The sequence below is a fragment of the Daphnia pulicaria genome, chromosome 9, assembly GCF_021234035.1.
Source record: "Daphnia pulicaria isolate SC F1-1A chromosome 9, SC_F0-13Bv2, whole genome shotgun sequence".
Taxonomy (NCBI): Eukaryota; Metazoa; Arthropoda; class Branchiopoda; order Diplostraca; family Daphniidae; genus Daphnia; species Daphnia pulicaria.
Genome location: NC_060921.1, coordinates 595,381 through 616,025, shown reverse-complemented (window position 1 = coordinate 616,025; position 20,645 = coordinate 595,381). Strand labels below are relative to the sequence as shown.

General features: G+C 39.8%; 4 protein-coding genes and 2 long non-coding RNA genes across 6 annotated transcripts in view; 2 read left to right on the top strand and 4 right to left on the bottom strand.

Moving 5' to 3' along the window:
* Positions 1-20,645, top strand: part of LOC124312826 (exportin-1-like) — a 639,300-nt gene that overhangs the window by 293,345 nt on the left and 325,310 nt on the right. The window lies entirely within an intron of this gene.
* LOC124313614 lies at positions 68-2,027 on the bottom strand. The gene is made up of 5 exons (XR_006910884.1): positions 1,935-2,027; positions 1,671-1,844; positions 1,435-1,571; positions 993-1,294; positions 68-216 (listed from the first exon to the last, which is right to left on the bottom strand). It is a non-coding gene; the product is annotated as an uncharacterized LOC124313614 (long non-coding RNA).
* On the bottom strand, positions 2,623-5,101 carry LOC124313175. The gene is made up of 2 exons (XM_046777955.1): positions 3,954-5,101; positions 2,623-3,884 (listed from the first exon to the last, which is right to left on the bottom strand). The coding sequence occupies exons 1-2, from the start codon at positions 4,873-4,875 to the stop codon at positions 3,667-3,669; spliced, it is 1,140 nt and encodes a 379-aa protein (XP_046633911.1). The 5' UTR covers positions 4,876-5,101; the 3' UTR covers positions 2,623-3,666.
* Positions 5,111-8,864, bottom strand: LOC124313673. Its single transcript, XR_006910976.1, has 4 exons — positions 8,854-8,864; positions 8,798-8,804; positions 5,302-5,338; positions 5,111-5,240 (listed from the first exon to the last, which is right to left on the bottom strand). It is a non-coding gene; the product is annotated as an uncharacterized LOC124313673 (long non-coding RNA).
* LOC124313254 lies at positions 6,577-7,845 on the bottom strand. The gene is made up of 2 exons (XM_046778082.1): positions 7,743-7,845; positions 6,577-7,657 (listed from the first exon to the last, which is right to left on the bottom strand). Exons 1-2 carry the CDS (start codon positions 7,764-7,766, stop codon positions 6,797-6,799), a joined length of 885 nt encoding a protein of 294 aa, XP_046634038.1. The 5' UTR covers positions 7,767-7,845; the 3' UTR covers positions 6,577-6,796.
* On the top strand, positions 10,083-18,882 carry LOC124313724 (NFX1-type zinc finger-containing protein 1-like). The gene is made up of 21 exons (XM_046778537.1): positions 10,083-10,351; positions 10,434-10,522; positions 10,675-11,342; positions 11,413-12,186; positions 12,263-12,362; positions 12,432-12,728; positions 12,802-12,988; positions 13,073-13,410; positions 13,473-14,015; positions 14,083-14,166; positions 14,226-14,965; positions 15,032-15,122; positions 15,189-15,394; positions 15,474-15,513; positions 15,565-15,743; positions 15,808-16,436; positions 16,507-16,745; positions 16,817-16,991; positions 17,060-17,171; positions 17,247-17,467; positions 17,538-18,882. The coding sequence occupies exons 1-21, from the start codon at positions 10,083-10,085 to the stop codon at positions 18,640-18,642; spliced, it is 7,086 nt and encodes a 2,361-aa protein (XP_046634493.1). The 3' UTR covers positions 18,643-18,882.

Genomic DNA, 20,645 nt, shown 5'->3' with positions numbered 1-20,645 from the left:
TCCGACCCCGCGGCATGAAAACCACGAGAACGAACAGCGCGGCCCGTGCTAAGGAGCTAGTGGAGAACAAAGGCGTGGCAGCCAACGGGTTAACTAGCAAAGACATATATACCAACAATAAATGATGATCCGCGTTGAAAGACTCGGTAATCTGCCATGAAGTTCTTGTAGTGGGACCCACAGCGATCGTGTCTCTGGTCGCATGATGGGAGACATCTAAATTACGTAGATAATAAATCAACTAAGATTACTATGAACGAAAATATTCACAATAGGAACACTGATCAGGTTTTTTTGCTCAAAATTTTAGCAATGCACTATGCATTGGCTTAAAATCTGGTTTTCAGTATTAAGAACTTTACTTAGAACAAAGTTCACTTGCTAGTTTTCTTAAAATTTTCCGGAAGTAAACCGGAAGTAAGCCGCAGTGCCTTAACCATTGAGCTGTCATAAAATTAAACCAGGTATTTGTGATCTCCATGAAATTTGGGGTCGATTACGTGTGATTTAAACGAAATCGAAAATTTGGCCAAAATCGAGAATTTTCCTGAACAGTTCAGGAAAATTCTCGAAACCGGAAGTACGCGTACGTACAAATAAAAACATGAACTTTACCACAAATTTTACGAGGATCACGAATATGTGGTTTTTTGATTCGTCGAATGAATATTAACAGAACTACTGACTGAAATGAGAAAACCGGAAGTAGAAAAAAAAAAGCAAATGTCGAAAATTTAACAAGTGAGCTTTGATGGTGGTATATTTATCGTCAGTTTTCACTAAAAAATTTCCACCCAATAACTGCCGATAAATATTTAAAGAAATGTGCAAAGTAACTGAAACTGACTGTTTTGACAGCTGAAAATGATCGAAAAGCCATCTAGCGTTAGAAAAAAAAAACGTCAAAGTAGCACTTCGTTAGAGCGCAAGAACGGCCTGATTTTGAAATTATTACACAGACACCGAGTTTAAATAAGTCAATTATCGGGTACCTGGGCATAATTCCGTGGTGAGTGACAGTAGGTCTGTCGCTGCGGACGGAAGCGAGTGGTCTAACTCGTCAGTGAAGTAGGACAAATTGTTTAGCAGCATAATATGCAGAGAAGCTAGATGTGTGTGGGAAGAGAAGATAAGGATGGAGCAGAAAGTTGGTAGAAGTCACTCTTCTGTCAAGGACAAAGGCCAGCATCAAGGATCTATCTCTGTGCCAGGACCACACAATTTCAATAAATAAACTGCGTTGTAGATTGACATCGGCGGCTGACTCGCGAAATCCAATGGCATACCACACCACCTATGAATTCCTCAAACAAAGAACAGAAAAAGGTTTTAACATTGCAGTGACCCAGTGAGGCTCATAAATACCCCTGAGCAAGATGGAATGCAAAGTTTATTACATGATAAAGCGAGAACATAGATAAAGCACACCTTTACCTCAATCTGTTGTAGGCTTCCTATAAGTCATTTCTTGTAGCTATGAAGTGGGAGCTGCAGGGAATGGCAGCAATACAATTTCATGACACCCCACCAAAAGTGTTCAAAGGTGAAGCATCTTTCAGGAAAGAATGAACCTTTTAAACAAATGGGCATGAATTTTAAGATTATTTTGTTGCACGTGCATTGATGGATGATGAATTGATGAGGTAGTAAAATCGGAAAGTTATGCCTACCTGTAACCACACATCCAATGCCACAACTATTGGGCAAAACAGCTCGAAGTTTTGACTAAGATGTGAGAGGATGATGCATATGAAGCTGAGGGTGTGAGTTACAGAGGTGTTGAGCAATTTGTTTTTAAAATGGGGTCCAAATTTAATCTGTTGACTAGATGGCAGGTACATTTTCTAGAATTCCAAGTATAGTACACAATGAGTCAATTGGTCAAGTACACAGTGAGTGATACTATGTAGTTAGAATAATCACAATAAGCTTACATGTAAATAATTGGTTGATTTTGTGCAGTAAAACATGAAAATTTGAAAACAGAAGATGACAAAACTCTTCACACATTTCGCCATTTTTATAAACTATTAACACCCTCTAGCGGCAAACTGGACAATCGTATGAATTGTTAGAAACCACCGCTAGATGATGCCAGTGCTTCATGCAGGATTGTCACCAAGAAAGTAAAGCTTCAAAAAGTAAGAGAAAATCGAATAAAAAGTAAATAAATAGGATCACCATTACGTAACAACCAAACTTTATTGACATGACGAGAAGGAATGCTGGTTGTGAAACCAAACAAAGCCATGAACAAAACAAACTCAAAACAAAGCAGACGAGCGATTCGATGCTGTGGTGGCGCTGCATGCCTCTCTTGAAGGAACCTCCTCTTTATCCGACAGCAAATTCCCGCGTGATTCTCTCTGGGCTAATTCAGGCCCCTCTTCTTTAAAAAAATGAACACTATAAACCATTTTTAAAAATCAACTTAAAGGAAAATATCTGATTTACTGTATTTATTCACTTAGTTTTCGATGTTTTTATTTTTTTAACTCCAGCAGACTGTATTTTTACTCATGGAAAAAATAGAGTTAGCTATTCTGTTGCTGTTGCCGCGTGATTGAGTTCGGATATATCAAACTTCAGTACTGAAACCACAAGATTCTTTTTCTGAATGAAGATTTTATTCTGAATTCAACAATTTATACCAATTTCCATGAAAAAACAGTCGTCGACAATCAAACACTTGCTTATCAACATTCCAATAAGATTGTGGTACGAAAAATTAAATTTACCGCAAAATAAATAATGAGACATTGAACAAGAACGGTTTGGTTTTACTACTGCGATTACACAGCAGTATATAGTTTGTGTTGCGGCCAATTACTGCGCTGACATTCGACACTGCAGCAGTAAACGATGGAATGGCAGTGACTGCATCGCTTCGGAATTGGGGTGACTTTCTTGCAAGCTCCGCCAAAAGTTCCGCCGGCGATTGTCGAATTATTTGTAGAGTACAACGCATTGGTGGAGCCTTTTGGATTGACAGGAGCATCGACTTAAAGCGGAGACATGAAGGTAGCAAACAACCAAGAGCTGTTCATCCCCGAAGGAAGGTGACTTGTTTGCTCTGAACTAGGCACGATTTTAGTCGAGTTGAGTCTCAAGATGAAGTTCCATAGCAGCAATTCGTAGGGTTCAACAGAAATCATTTTGCCCGTTTCTCCAGTAGCACACTCGATAGCTCTATTGTATTCCTTCGTATATGTCTTCTCGTTTAATTTCCCTTGTTTCTTAAGGATATTAGCCATCTGTTTGTCAATCACAGTCAACAATCGAATCGGACTGCCCAGAGGAGATGTGAGAAGGGGCTTGTGGATTAAAACCATGATGCACCAATCCGTAGTTGACGATCCAGTTGTTTGAATAAAAAAATATTCGAGATCCTCTGTAGTTGGGTCAAGAAGAAGCGACTTGAACCTCCTCCGGAGAGTTTGCAAAGCTTTTTTCTCGTTCAATTGCTCAGCCCTCAAATTCCAGTGGGAAGGTTCCATGACTGATGATTTATTTCCTGGGTCATTCAATTTAAAATCCAAGTTAAATTGCAATTTAAGATGGAAATCCAGCGCGGTGCAGTCGAATTTCGAAATGGAACGACTCGCATGATTTTCCCAAGGTTTCAAAGAATCAACATTCCATTTCCATTCTTCGTTCGATTGGAACTCAACCGGCCACGGCTCCGCACGGCTCCCACCATCCTTTCTTCAATACCAATTCAATAAAACGGTCAGTACTATGAAGAATAGCGCTGATTTCGTCGACAAGAATAGGATAAGGAAATGACGAAGTCAAAGAATTCCATTTGGAAGGCGTGTTTAGATATATAGTAACTTGATGGGCAGACTTACACGGTAGTACTTGGTCAGTGGAAAGTGTTAGACCTGAAATCGAACGATAAAGAATTTAACTACGAAGCTAACTTTTCAAAAAAAAAACACAAAAAAATTTACCTGAAACAATTTCGTTACAATCGAAGATTATCTTCAGTTTGAATTCATCCTCGGACTCGATACAGCTGTTGACTTTCATGACCGATGCCCCAGGACAGGGAACAACAACAGGGGAAGGTGTTGGACGAGAAAACGGGTGAGGAAGATGACACTTTTCAGTGTGCATGGATTTCAGAGAACTAAAGTTGAGCAGAGGGCAATGATGCATACTGTCAATCACGTATACACAGTGCGCTTCAGGAAGGTTGTGAGCAGACGCAATTAAGAAGGTAGCGACAATTTTCTTGCTTTTTTCTTTTATCTCTAGTGAGAAATTGTCGATGACGTAAGATTCAGTCGAACCGGAACAAGTTATGCTTGAACACTTGAGAACGATTCCGTGAATAAAATGGCTAGCTGTCACACTACAAGGCATGAGAACCAAGCGAAAAGTAGGTAAACCCAATTGCTGAAAAACCTTAAATGCATCTTCGTTAGTAGAGTTGATGGGAATTTCTGCTGTTATCTTCAAAATTTCCAGGCCCTTTTCCCATGCCTCCATTGTACGTCTTGTGATGTTGAAAAGGGCAGGAGTATCCAATAGGTGAGCATCTTTAATCCAGTGATCTCCTCCAAGGCGTTGTGTCATGGAACTGACGATGTAGTGAAATGTTAACGGAGAATAATGATGCCTCTCTATCATTGCCATTTGGTAACTTAAAACCTGACTGGGCTTGGGAAAGCGCTCGTTAACAAAACATTTCTGGGCCAGCTTGTTCAAAAAATCCGTCAAAGGGGAGGAAGGAGACATAACAATGTTCTGAAAATGAATTGCTTTCTGCCAGGAAAGGTTTGTCACGGCGGTAAAATAAAAACTGGGTGGAAACCGAGATCCAAGTTCCACGTGCTCATTCAGTTGTAATCCATAAATTGTGGGGATCATCCTCAAAGGGCAGCAAAGAACATGCTCGATGTACAGCTCTACAGTAGGAGACAATTTGTCCCACTCTGTACTTACAGTAAACAAAACGGCTATTCGACAATCTTCCACTTGCAGCGTTGAGGATATTAGCAAGTCCGATACGATCAGCGCTAGAACAGTCGATGACGTCAAACTTGTTTGCGTTCGTGAAACAATATTCCAACTTCCAAGGCATCTTCTAAAGTGGAAAAATACTTTTCATCATTAAATGCTTGATGGTGATCTCGTTTACTGCTCTTGAATAAGCTTTGGCATGGGTTATTTTTTCATCTGAATTGCGAGGGGGGACAATGGTGGTTTCGTGTGATGTTACAAAAAGTTCAGATCTAGAGTGTGAATGTTTTCAATTTAGGTTTAAGTTAAAGAATGTAATTGAAATTGAGTTACCTCATCATCTTGCTTTTACACAACAGCATTTCAGATTCTGATTGGTTTCTTGAAGAAATAGTGTACCAAACTTTCCAGATTTTCTTCAGACATTTGTAATGGTTTGGATCAGGAACAGTAACTTTTCTGATAACTTGTCATCCAACAGATCATTTAAAACAATGAGAAATAGTTTTCTAGTGATCTCTGGCCACTCGGTATTATACCAAACATCCCACAGAAAACTGAAATCTTCTTCCTTATTGGGATCAAAATCTTGAGCTGACAGAATTTTCAAGATCATGATGTTGCGAGCCAGAATTGATGGACAATTGTCATTAAGATGGAAGTGAAAATTGTTGACATGCTCAGCTGTTGTTGCCAGAAGAGTTTTCCTCATGTCCTCCCCAGTTCCAAGAAAGAGAACCTATAGATACATTATATATGTCAACAAGGTAAGACTAAGATCGCACTAAAAGGCTAAAAGCATGTTAAAATACCTGAGCAGTTTTACTGTTAGTCTTCTCACCAAAGCTTTGATCCCTGAAATCTTTCAGTACGTTTCGAACTCGAAGAGGGAAATTTTTCATAGGTTGGCATCGTGTAGGACTAATCATTTTTGCTTCTGTCAAAGGTTAGGAAAATTGACAAAACTTGGATTCGAAAAACAATCACAAGCCCGACCAAAGAAGTTTGTTTCTATAATATTATGTTTTGACTACGGAAATGAGAATGAGAGTTCACAGTGTTCAGATCTTCACACCCTAAAGCTGCTAAAGCTTAGAAAACGCCACGCTATGTCTCTATCGTTTGATGCAACAGCGCTCCAGACGGCAAAGGATGAAGATACTGCCTATTGCTTAGCCCGCGAACTCCTCCAATTTCAAATACTGGAATCCGTAATCGGAACCACTCTTATTAATAACAGCAAAGAGTGCCTATATATTGGAGTCCGTAAAACGACGAGCAGGACAGTGGTTATACCCCCCCCCCTCGTCTGTTTCGCCTTGGCCCCAACTGCAAGCTACTAGATGTTCGAATTGATGGAGAATTCTTGTTAGTTCAGACCAAATAATGTCTACCAGTTCAAATCCAGTAGGTGAGTCTGACACTGAATGTTTGAGTTTACTGCACCAGGTATACTTTACCCGATAAAGACCCACAGAGAAAAATTGTCTGCCATTGTTAAAAAAAATTAATTCAGATGATGTTGGTCACAGCATTAAAAAGCTAAAACGTTGAAAATTGATATGACCTGGGATGGGTAAAAAAGGTCGATTTTTTACAACAAGGTGAAATTATCTCAAAGATTTTCTTTTGTTGTTTTTATTTGATTATATCTGGCATGATATCTGATGCCATGTAACAAAAACAAATTATGCAATTCAATACAATTGTTGGAAACAAGTGTTATTAGAAAAGTGATGCTATAATATAATAATACGACGTGTCGGAATCCTTCAAAATACTTTACATTTGAAAACAACCCTCATGTCCGAACGTAATGTAACACGAATTAAAGTGCAGGGCTGTTGGCATGAATCCGATCGTTCAAGACTGATTGCACAGGTGTAAATTGAGCAAAATGAACTGCACTTAGTTTCTTGGGTCGTCTATCATCAGTAAAGTGGAACACGATTGGATCGTTGAGATTGACGGATTGCGACAGGTATGCTCTTGCCAATTCGTCCTTCATTTCCCACAAGTAATAGTCGTCCAAGTACTCCTTGACGAGATACAAATCGTCGGACAATGGATGGGTGAACACTCCAGTGAGCGGCTGCTGATCCAAAGCCGAAAGCAGTGAGACTTGTTCGTCGTGATTACTGACAACTTCCAAAGAATAATCGTCAAAATGATGACCGTCCGTTAGAAAGACGTGCTCACTTCCGTCCGCACCTTGTACGATTAGCAGTCCAGCATCACCAGCGGGGACATGACGCTTGTCAAAATCGTCCACAACTTCCAAGGAATCGATGCGCAGGTGATGCAAGTCATCCTGGTGAAGATGGTCGACCCTAATATTAGGATTGGCTTGGTCTTCCTGCTCGACGAATGCTACGCCTTCCAATGATAATCCGTCGTCAGTTAATACCAGGGCAAGACTTCCGTTACTAGTCGACTGATCGAGCAGCGCAAATTCCAAATCCCGCTTGACTAATCGGCTGTTGAATTCCAACGAATCGTGCGGATGGACGTCTTCGAGTGAAGTCTGATTATCGTTCAGCTCCAGACTGTCCAGGTGATAGTCGTCTGCGGATGTCTCGTTGCTGTTGGTATCGTGATAATCGTCGTCTAAGAAGGCGGTAACATTGCGACCGAGGGCGAAGGATTCCGTTCCATTAATAGTCAAGAGCACGACTGCTCCAACTACAAACTACATAATAATAAGAAAAATTACAAATAATTATTTATCAAGGATTTGTAAACAATTAGTGCAATTAGATTTAATTTAAGTTTACCATGATAGAGCTTAAGAGATGCATGCTGCTTTAGTTGATACTAGTTACTTCAACTGGTGAAGTGAGAATATTGGCACTCTACAATGTCGGTGGCACATTTATACGATTTTCACCAAGGGAAATAATTAACCTACCTATCAACATTGGCCTTCCTTTTCTTGCAAGGCTGTGAAATCGTTTTACGGTTGACTGCTGATTACATATCCTGATGATGGGATTTGAAGGATAGGTCCGTGAGGAAATGGTCCGACTCCATCCAAATGATGTAATATGCCTACTAGCGTTATGCGTAAAAGAGCCCGAAGCAACGACTAATTCATTTAAAAAAAGTTATCGAAAACATTTTACGTCAGAATCCCGTATATCAAACAGGTGTTAAAACAAAAATGATTGTAACAGAGTTATTCAATGGGGCATGGATTTTCAAGGCTATCACGTGATACGGATATATCGAATCGTGTTTGCCACGACGAGGTAATAAAAAAACAACCAGAGTCTCACTTGTAACATTCATTCAGAACTGACAGACACTTAATGATAGCCATCGGAAATGAAATTGAGGGCAAGTTTGGTTTCCTACCCAAATCCGGAAATGCCAAGGTCGACCTCGCAGCGGTAATTTGTCAAATTCATTTTTCATTTTAAAACGAAATAGAGCGTGGAGTTACTGCAATGGCCATGCCAATGGCAATAACGCAACCACAAATCAATACAAATCGATGCAGAATAGAATTGGAATTAGACAAATTGAAATGAAACATCTTACATCTAAGAATGGCAAAGGTCAGAAAGGGGATGCGCGTATTCGGTGGAAGTGGCATAACGCCTCCGCATGCAAATTTTCATTTCTCTTACTTTATCTAATTGGGCAAGGATGGAAAAGAACCAAATCTTTTGAGGGCGTTGGCTATTTGCTTCATCGTCGATACACCTTTGAGGTTTTGTTGTCTAATAAGTGTCGTTGTTACAGGCTTCTTCACCTATTGTGCTGCATCATTTTGCATCACCAGCGACCGCGTATACTAGCTACAGGAAACAGATAACATTTAAAAAACCTAAAGACTTATGCATCGGAATGGGAACTAACCAGTTGAAACCGAAACATTTTCACAGCAAATGCTACTCTCTGACATGCGCACGTGCGCGTATTAAAAATAAAAGAAAAAACAGATTTAAACTAAATTTGGAAATGGTATCGTTAATGTAAATATCTACATGGGAATTATTAGTCAACAAAAACAGCTCATCCCTTGTATCACGTACGTAAAATTAATACAAGCCCACAGCATTCTTATGGCCTTGTTGATTCTAAATTTTTTAAATATCACCCGACTAACCTTTTTGATGACCCTAAGCACGTGTCAAATGTTTTGGACGCATAAATGTAAATAGAGGCTCGAGACGAAAAGATTTTCAAAACAGCGGGGCCAAAGTCTAAGTCAGATTTAGTCCCTTTAGCCAGTCAAATAAAAATAAAAAATTATGAAGGGCTATTATAAAGACAATTAAAATAATTACCTGCAAAAATTCAGCAATGAAACAAATCAATCGAAGATATAAACCTGGAATGAAAAAAGGAGGATGCGCATCCAGAACAAAATTCGCCAACCACCAACCGGAGAGATAAACCGAACGTGTTGAACATCACGTAGTTCCCTTCTACTTCTAGCTGGAATATAGTATGGACTGCACAGACTCAATTGGATGACCTGAAAGTTGAGATCAGTTAAAATGTCAAAGTCTAGCGCATGCAAATCATCACGTGAGCCACATTAAAACCGTCCTAGCCATCTCTTCCACCGCTATACTCACTAGACTATCAAGCTCTTACTTTTAGTTGATTCTGACCATAGCGCAATTGAAGTCAGACACATAGGCATCCAAAGGGTGGAAAGAATCTGCGGAAATGTGGAACAAAAACCGATACTTACGACCCTCCGGCTATGTACTATGGCAACAGGAAAGGGGCAGGGAACCCAAAATTTGTCCCACACAGAAGCGTATGATGATGGGCCGTGAACTAAAGTAGGCCATGGTCTTTATGTCTTTTCGCCTTGTCCATTGTCTTCGATCAACACCATTTTATACTATACATATAAGGTTTCTAAATACTACTACTGTTATTATAAGTCATAAGATTGTCGCCATTTGATTTAATTGACATGAATTCTTCGTTAAATGACGATTGACGAGGAAAAAAATTTTTTAAGACCAATATCCAATCCAGTGCCGGTAAGTGAAAAACAGCATACTGTGGGTGGATTTGATTTTCTATATTGTCTATATATTGTCTACCGACAAAATCTGAAATTATTTCAACAGAACCATGAAAGTGATGAAATGGCGGTACAAAGTAATGGTGAAGCTTCAAGGCAACAGTTAAGATATCCCATTTCAGCAACGAATAAGAATCCTCAACATCCCTCAGATAGTCCAATTGTTAGAGCCCAATTAGCTTTTCAGCAGTCAGCTGGCTCTTCAACTGCTGGAGCTACAAATAGCCAGCATAAGAAATGGATCAGGACCCAAGAAAGTGGGCATGCTTTGTGCAATGGAAATTGGAGACAGCAGAATGTTAGCTCGAGAGCATCTGATGTGTCTTCCACAAGGTTACTTAACACCATTAACATTTTTAATAATTTTTAAAGTCATTATTAAATCAATGGTAAATTTTTCATTTTGTAAATAAAGATCAGTACATGAAGCCAAACCTGTCATGATGCAGGATGGTAGTGGAGCCAAAAGGCAACAAATGACAACTGGATCAACAACTAATGCAGGTTGTAGACCAAAAAGTGGAAATTGGAGAAATCATAATTTTAACTCTAGAGCATTTGATGTGTCATCCACAAAAAGGTTACATGACACCATTGAAAAATCATTATAATATAAATTATTGATTTTGCATTTTATATCTGTAAACCTGCACAAGAAGCGGAACCTGTGATGCAGTATGCTGGTGGAGCCAAACCAAGACTACAACATTTTATTAAACAGGAACAATATCCACAGAAAGACAGAAAAAGAGAAAATGAGAAAGAAAGGAATTCAAAATGGCATCAAGGAAATAATAAGCAACCTTTCAAGCACTTTCCTTTAAACTTCACCGAGGTGTTAAAGATGATTACAGATAACGACCCCGGTCTTGTTGTTCAGAAATTTGCTGAAGAAAGTACTGGACTCGGACAGTTGTTGAAAAGCAACCCTGCAAATTGGGAGATTGTTGAATTGATCCTAGCAGTGATTGGGAACTTTTGCTTCAACAAAGGGCCCGTGCTCTTTCACAACGCTTTTATCAAAATCGTTCAAATTTTGGGTGACAATGCAGTTTTTAAGAATTTGGAGAGTGTTATACTCAACATACCGAAATCTCGATCTTCAAATTTGGGTTCCAAAGAAGAACGTTTGACTCGACTAATTAGGAGCATAAGTTATTTGACGACGGAGATGATGACGGTGATGCCAGCGCTCACCTGCGACTATCTGGGAGAGAGATTTTTTGAGGACGTGTGTGCTCTTCAAACTATGCCATCGTTTAGAGATTTCAATGTTAACGATGCTTTCGACTCGCTTGAAAAAGAGGGAGCTGATCGCCTGAAGGTATGTATTAATATGTTATCACGTTATTTTGTTTCAAATGATTAACGGGTAAATAATTATTATTTTATAGAATGCTTGGGAACAACACTCAAAAGCGATAAAATCCAATTGCGATGGAAATCAAAGAGAGCTTATCCGAATTCAACGGCAGGAACTGATGATTCATTTGAAACCGCCAGATGATTTTCGAGAACTCAGCGTCATGCCTGAATGGGAAGACGTATGTACGGACGCCGAACCTTTCCTACGACCAAGTCTCATCAAAGGCACTTATCCAGACGTGGATACATACCTGGATATCCAGTTCCGACTGTTGCGTGAAGATTTCTTAAATCCGTTGCGAGAAGGACTTGTCGCCTTCAGAGAAAAGATAGAAAAACAGAAGAAACAGCAAATTCGTGTGGACAACATTAGGCTGTATTATGACGTGAAGATCGAAGATGATGACGACAGCTCGGTCAGCGGAAGTAGTTACATTTTGGATTTTTCAACCAAAGGCTTTCAACGGGTTAACTGGGAAGGCAGCAAGCGATTGCTTTTTGGATCTCTACTTTTGTTGTCGGCCGATAATTTCAACTCCTTCATGCTATTCACTGTCGTTGACAGAAAACCTGAGCAGCTGTCACTCGGTAGAATTAAAGCAAAATTTGAGGGTGAATCTTTACCAACGTATGCCAAGAAAGAAAATTTTGTGATGGCTGAATCATCTGTGTTCTTTGAAGCTTATCGTAGTGTGTTGATTGCACTCCAGCGTATAAGTCCGGCTCACTTTCCCATGGAAGATTATATCCTTTGTCAGAATGTTTTGCCAACTGAACCGGAATACCTGAAAAAGACTCCTGACGTATGTTTATTTTCCTTAAATATTCAGTTCACGAATCTTAAAATTTCATTAACATTTGGATGTTTCATTTTTGCAGCCCATCTACAATTTGACATCAGTACGAAAAACATTTTCCCGTTCGTTGTCTGGTGGAAATGCAAATAAAGAAAATGAGGACGACGTAAAAGTTAACAAAGGTTTGCATTCTTAATTTATTGCAACATTAGCAGCATGATTTATCTCTTTTTTTTTGTTTTGAAATACAGAGCTTCAGCTGAACCCCGAGAGGTTGCTGTCGCATGTGTCGATACTCGGCCAAAGTTTGCCTGATGCCGAAACTCTGGAACTTGATCCAAGTCAAGCAGAAGCCCTTTATGCCGCCTTGACTAGAAAACTAGTTTTGATTCAAGGACCTCCAGGAACAGGGAAAACGTATCTGGGCCTTAAAATTGTTCAAGCACTACTGGACAATAGGAAGTATTGGGTAGGGGTTAAGAAACACCAGCCTCCTCCTATTTTAGTGATTTGCTACACAAATCACGCGCTCGATCAATTCCTTGAAGGTTAGAGATTCATTGCAGTATCAATCAATCATTTGCTAATTATTTTATGTTTTCTTTTGAATCAAATTCTTAGGAATCTTGAAGTTCACGACGAAAATCGTCCGGATTGGTGGACAGTCGAAATGTGAAGCCCTTCAGCCGTACTCACTCCGCGAATGGATATTTTCGAGAAATCGGTTTTCTTTTACAAGTGAAGAAAGGACTGCTCAATATCACAATTGGTTGTGGGAAGCCCGCGACAAATTGCGTGACACGAAAGAGTAAGTAGCCATAGTTTATTTTAAATGACGGCTTAAATTTTAATGTCTCCCAACATTAACTGATATTTTCTATATCATCTTTAGTGTGCTCGAAAGTCGTCGCCAAGAACAAAAGATTGTTGAATCTTCTGGCATCGTTCATGAGAAAACCTTGTCAAGTTTGGGAGTACTATCCAAGAGCGTGTACAGTAAATTTTTCGCCATGACGAAGATGAAATCAAGCAACTATTCTGGTTGGTTATTGTCTTGTTGGCTTGGATTGGAATCGATTCACATTTTAAAAGACATCGTCTGGACTTTAAAGAAACATTTCCCCAAATCACAAAAGCCTCCAATGAAAGTGTTTACAAAACCTGTTCCAGTTGTTAATGAATCTCACAACGAGGAAGAATGGGATAAAGAAGATGTCGAGGAAATTCAAGGTAAATTAAATCAACCGGTAAACTATTTGACCAATTGTCAACAAATGATTGTGTTTAATTAGGAGAAAGAATGTCGGGCGATGATAATTTATGGAATTTCGCCGATGCTAAGGGAGAAAAGTTGCCAAAACCTGAATTAGAAAGAAAAATGGCAGGATTCCAATTTGCCATTTCCACTTCAATGCTTGACGACGAAATGAGTTACTTGTTGGAGATTCTAGATGAGCCAGATTATGGTGATTTTGAGCCAGCTCAATCCCGGATAGCTCAAATCCAGCAACAAAAACATTTCCTCTCGGAGATTCTTGAAATTCTTCCAGACACCGAAATCGATGATTACAAGCAGATGATTGAAAAAGATCTTTGGCGCCTTTCATACGTGGATCGTTGGAAAATTTACTCCTATTGGAGAGCGAGAACTTCAGAAATATTGGTTGCTGAGGTAAACTCGTTGAAAATGCAACTTCTACAGCAAACAAATGAAATAAAAGACATCGAAACAATTGAAACTGCCGAGATTATCCGCAATGCCCATGTTGTCGGAATCACAACCACGGGAGCAGCCAAGAATAGAGCGCTATTAGAACATCTGAAATCAAAAATCGGTATATTGCTTCCATTTCTGTTTCTATAATTCACCAATAGTTATTTGTTAACTTATTTTGGTTGCAGTCGTTGTTGAAGAAGCAGCCGAGGTATTGGAGGCACATATTGTGACGTCTTTGTCGTCCTCTTGCGAGCATTTGATTTTAATTGGTAAGTTTGAAAAATCAAGTTAATAAATATGTGACAATCTGACGATTTCGTGAATTTAGGCGATCATCAACAGCTACGGCCTCCTACAACAGTGTATGCATTAGCGAAGGATTATCACTTGGATGTTTCACTCTTTGAGCGTTTAATAATGAACGGGGTGGAGCCAAGTGTTTTGGGTGTTCAACACCGAATGAGACCCGATGTTGCCCGACTGATTGTTCCTGCTATTTATCCAAATTTGGAAAACCACCAGTCGGTAACGAGATACTGGAATGTGCCTGGAATGGCAGAAAATGTCTTTTTCCTGTCGCATTCGGAACGAGAAAAGGGAGACCTATCGGATCAAGAAAGCCGCAGCCACTTGAACCCGTATGAAGCAGACATGGCCTTGGCTCTAGCTCGCCACCTGTTGATGCAAGGCCTGGAACCAAAGCAAATCACTATATTGACAACTTATTCCGGCCAGTTGTTGCATTTCAAAAAGTTGCGAAAAAGTCACGCGATTCTTCAGGACGTCCGCATCTCGATTGTTGACAATTTTCAAGGCGAGGAAGCAGACATAATCATCCTGTCTTTGGTGCGAAGCAACGACGAAGCTCAAATTGGATTTCTCAAGACAGAAAATCGCGTTTGTGTTGCCCTTTCTCGTGCCAAGAAAGGATTTTATCTTATTGGCAACATGGGAAATTTAGCAGCGAGTAGTAAACTCTGGCGAGAAGTGAACAAAGTTTTGACATCGAACGGACAGATTGGACCCTATTTCGACCTACAATGTGGAGTGCATCGTACTATCATAAAGGCAATTAATCATTGACCAGCTGTGTTTAAAATAGAAATGACTAATACAACTTTTTCTTTTTTTTAGGCCAATCAAGTTTCCGATTTTCCGCCAGAGGGTGGATGTTTCCAAAAGTGTCTCACTCCGATGCCCTGTGGACACACATGCCGCAAACTTTGTAAAAATAAATCAATATCATGCAAATAAGATTATTTCATTCAATTTTATTGTATTTTTTATCTAGGCCATTTTGAAGATCGCGAGCATACGCGACAAAATTGCCTCGAAGCCTGCTTGCGCTCCTGTTCTGTTGGCCATCGTTGCCCCAAACGGTGTTACGAGGATTGTCATCCTTGTTTGACGGAAATTCCGAAAACTCTTTTACCTTGCAATCACACTCAAATAACCGAGTGTCACAAAGACCCGCGAAAGGAATATTGTCTTACAAAAGTTGTCAAGGTATTTTTCCTCAGTTCTTACTTACACTCCTTTTTTTTTTTAAATTATAACCCTTCATATTGATCGATAGGCTTTCCAAACTTGTCAACACACAATTGAACTAGACTGTGGTAAGAAAATTTACGAAGTAAAATGTCCTGAACTGTGTGACATGCATCTAGATTGCGATCATATGTGCAATCGCATCTGTCACCAGAGAAAATCGCATGCCAAATTGCCGTGCACCCAACCGTGTCGCCGCTTGACCTGCCCTGAAAAACATCCTTGTCCAAAGCAGTGTTCTGAAAAGTGCGAAAAATGTGTCGTTGATGTGATTAAGAAACTGCCTTGTGGCCATGATGTAAGTATTGGTGTTGAAATGTATGCTTCTTTACAGTAAGTTAACGTTTTCTTTTAATCCTCAGGGGGAAATCAAATGCTGGCAGCTCCCCAAAGACATCTACTGTAAAATCAAAGTTGAGAGAACTCTTTCCGCCTGCGAGCATACGGCCTTTTTCGACTGTAGTCAATCCACTGATGGATACAAATGCACTCGCCAGTGTGGGAAACTGCTGTGTAACGATGGGCACATATGCCGGAAGCCTTGCTGTGAACCCTGTGGCCCTTGTAATAATCAAGTGAAGCGCACATTAAGCTGCGGCCACGAGAGACTGACGGCGTGTTACAAGGATCCTCTGACAATCAAATGCAAGTTCCCGAAAGAAGTTATTTTACCCGATTGCGGCCACAAGGTCGAAATCGCCTGTGCCGATAATCCCGAAACAGCTCTCTGCCCAAGACCTTGTGACACTCGTCTCAATTGCGGCCATCAGTGCACGGAATCCTGTCATGTCAAAAATGATCCTCACCACGAAATCTATCTCTGCAAGAAAGCGTGCAGTCGGAATAAAGAAGATTGCAAACGGGATCACAAGTGCGGAAGGAAATGTTACGAGGAGTGTGACCCATGTATCATCAAGATCGAACGCCAATTACCCTGTGGCCATTCTCAAGTTGCAGAATGTTGTCTAAATGATGAAGAAATCAATTGCAGGTAATTTCAGGAGAAACATCTATACTTCTTAATTTTTGTTTTGAATTCGTTTGTTTTGACTTTTTAAAAGGGAAATGGTCAACAAAACTATTCCTGAGTGTATGCATTTGATTCGTGTTGAGTGTTCCACCATTGCAAGTCGCCAGTTGTGCAAACAGCCGTGTGAACAAGTTCTGAGTTGTGGTCACCCATGTAAAAAGAAATGCATGGAAACGTGTTCCTCTTCAGATTGCCAAGAACTAGTACAGACTACCGTCTTAAGTCCCTGTGGTCACCCCGTGCTGAAGACTTGCAGTGATTTTAATTCATGTAACACGTTTTAAACTTTTCGTTTTCAACGTGGTAACTTATTTAATTAACTTGTGTTCGTATCCATATAGCTCCTGAAGTGACAGAAACACAGTTGGAGAAATTTCTACAAGAGTGCCCACAAAAGTGTGACGTCAACTTGCCTTGCGAGCATTCGTGTAAAGGATCCTGTGGACAGTGTTTCAACTGTCGTCTTCACAAAGCCTGTCAGGAAAAATGTGGACGAACACTAGTTTGCGGACATAAGTATAATTCAATTTTAGGTTTTCATCTGAATTTCATGTAAACGAGTCCTTTTTTTTTCGTACTAACAGCTGTGGTGTGAATTGTGCCGCGTCTTGTCCTCCTTGCAAGAAACCGTGCGAATATCGTTGTCGACACAGCAGATGTCGCAAGAATTGCTGCGAGCCCTGCGTCGATTGCGTTGTACGTTTTCTATCTTTTTGTTGTATTGGTAAATTCTATTTAAATTTTTTTAAATTCTATTGCTTTAATGAATAGGAACCCTGTGGTTGGAAATGTGAACATTACTCGTGTTCACTCAAATGTTTTGAATTTTGCATCCGGCCACGTTGCGATGAACCCTGTCGGAAACGTCTCCCGTGCGGCCATTTATGCGTTGGGCTCTGTGGGGAAGTCTGCCCTCCTCTTTGCCGTGTTTGCCACAAGGACCAGCTGACGGAATTCATTCTTTATGGCAACGAAGAAGAAGATGACGCCAGGTAAAGACTTTGTTAACCTTTTTTACTGTTATTTTCTTAACTTTATATTTACTATTTTATCACTTCATAGATTCATCTATTTGGAAGATTGTAAGCACACTATAGAAGTAGAAGGGATGGATCACTGGATGGAGATGAAGGAAGAAGAAACTCGTGAAATCCAAATGAAATGCTGTCCGCGCTGTAAAACTATCATCCGCTCATGCTACCGCTACGGGAATGTCATCAAGCGAAATTTCGGAGACATTGTTGAAGTCAAGAGATTGCTTTTACGTTCTCGTACCAGCTCAAAGGATTTCGCCGAGAAGCATCTCAAGCAGATTGTGGCATCCATTGCTGTAAATAGGGAGCTGACTACTCAACTTGACCACAGTATCACGGATCTCATCATCTTTAGACTGGAAGAAATTCGGAATTCTCTAATTCCTACTGTTGTACGGAAAAAACCTCAGTATAGAAGTTTGGATGAAGATACGCGCTCTGTGATTCAAGTTCAAGTTGATGTCATAGAGAGAGTTTTAAGCGTCGTAAAAAAGGCCCCAGCATCTTCATCGAAGGATAATCAAGTCCCAGTTTTGTCGATGAGTCGCCCTTTGCTGGAGGATCTTCTAAATCGAACACAACAACTTCTTTCATCGCTATTCAACCGCAAACGATTTTCGTCTCAGGAACACGAATGTTTCATTGCCGAAGTCTACCGCTTGAAGTTAATTCGAGCCTTCTTCTTGTTGAAGAGCTCCATTTATAACCAAGATTCTTTGATAAGTGAAGAAAATCGACAGGTAGAAGAACTGTTGATGAAGAATGTGAAACCACTGAAGGATGAAGAAATCGCCACGATCAAAGATATTTTGCAGAGGATGGACAAAAAACTTAAGACTGGACTTGGCATCAGTGATGTTGAACGGGAGCAAATCGTTGAAGCCCTGAAAAATGGAAAGGATAAAATAACACAGGGCCACTGGTTCAAATGTCCAAACGGCCACATCTACGCAATTGGAGAGTGCGGTGGAGCGATGCAGGAAGCAAAATGCAACGAATGCGGAGCACCGATTGGCGGAGGGAATCATAGGCTGCTCTCGGGCAATCGCCATGCAGGCGAAATGGATGGAGCTCGATTTGCTGCATATTCAGAGGAGGCGAATAATATGGCCAATTTTCAAATGGACGATTAAGTTTATCACTCATCTATGTGAAGTGTTGACGGCCTTAATTAGTTCAATTAGTATTTTTTGTTTGCTTTGTTGTTGGTTGTCATAGATAATCCAGTTGGCCTAAACCTTTTTACCGAAATTTCCTCATGTTTCGCTGAGTATGTCCGTTAACTTAGCTTTGTGGTATAGCTATCGTAATCGAGTTAAGACTTTATTTTGTTCGAAATTATTTGTGGTATGATACAGTGAATTTAACCGAGACTTCAAAATTCTTCAAAATACGTGTTTTGAATAAGGAAAAAAATGATACCGAAAGTTAAAATTGTATCGTCTCTTATTATTCTATTTTATTTCTTCGTGATCATAATTCTAGTAAAAATTTAGCTCGTTCTTGTGTCTTTAGTGGTGGGATAAATAGTTTCTTGTGTTAAGGGCATTTATTCGGCTTTGGAACTGACACTTCATTCATCAGGTGGTATTGTTGCGAGAAGTAGATGAGGTGAACTGTTGGGTAGAGTTGTAGATGGGCCGGGAACACCAGCCTGTTGACCGAAGGCGAAGAGTATCAATTCGAAGTGGATGAATAGAAAAACAACAGATTTTCATCCCCGATGCGTGTATTCCTATTGGGCGTCTGTGGCACTACGTTTACAATCCTAGCAGACTACAGACTTCGCAGGGTGCTGATAAATAACAAATCGTCGTGTTGTTGTTGCTCGTGAGTGTATAAAACGGATGAACGAAGTGTTGTAACCTACAAAATAAAGTGGAATTGATGTTCTAAAAATATTTCCAAGTAGACTAATTAAGGATTGCCAATGTGTTAAACAAAATAGAAGTAATCCCAAACACAGGATCTGAAAGAAACAGTGACAGCATTTGAACGAAAACATTTAATTAACATACTACCAAGTTCATTCAACTTTCAGTTTTTCAGTTTCAAAAACATAAATGTTAACTTATGCTGAATATTGACTTCACTTTTCGAATTCTTTCAATTTTCAACATTTCAGCTCCTACCTTTGGAGTTTGGACCATGTTTGGGGACAATCGTATCGTATCGAATCGTCTGCATGAAGCACTGGCACCATCTAGCGGTTGTTTCTAACAACTCATACGATTGTCCAGTTTGCCGCTAGATGGTGTTGGTATTGTTTATAAAAATGGCGAAATGTGTGAAGTGTTTTGTCATCTTCTGTTTTCGAATTTTCATGGTTCACTGCCCAAAATCAACCAATTATGTACATGTAAGCTTATTGTGATTATTCTAACTACATAGTAGCAAATTTTTTATCACTCACTGTGTACTTGACCAATTGACTAATTGTGTACTGTACTTGGAATTCTAGAAAAGTACCTGGGCACCGTCTAGTCAACAGATTAAATTTGGACCCCATTTTAAAAACAAATTGCTGGACACTTCCTTAACTCACACCTTCAGTTTCATATGCATCATCCTCTCAACACTAAAAAAACTTTTAGCTGTTTTGCCCAATAGTTGTGGCATTGGATGTGTGGATACAGGTAAGCACAACTTTCCGATTTTATACCTCATCACCCATCAATAAAATAATCTTAAAATTCATGCCCATTTGTTTAAAAGGTTCATTCTTGCCTGTAAGATGTTTACACCTTTGAACACTTGGTGGTGTTGTTGCGTCATGAAATTATATTGCTGCCATTCCCTGCATCTCTCACTTCACAGCTACAAGAAATTTATGAGTTATAGGAAACCTACAACAGATTGAGGTAAAGGTGTGCTTCTATCTATGTTCTCGCTTTATCATGTAATAAACTTTGTATTCCACCTTGGTCATGGGTATTTATGGGCCTCACTGCAATGTTAAAACCTTTTTCTGTTCTTTGCTTTAGGAATTCATAGGTTGTGTGGTATGTCATTGGATCCATTGAATTTCGCTAGTCAGCCGCCGATGTCAATCTGCAACGCAGTTTCTTTATTGGAATTGTGTGGCCCTGGCACAGCAGAGATCCTTGATGCTGGCCTTTTTCCATTACAGAAGAGT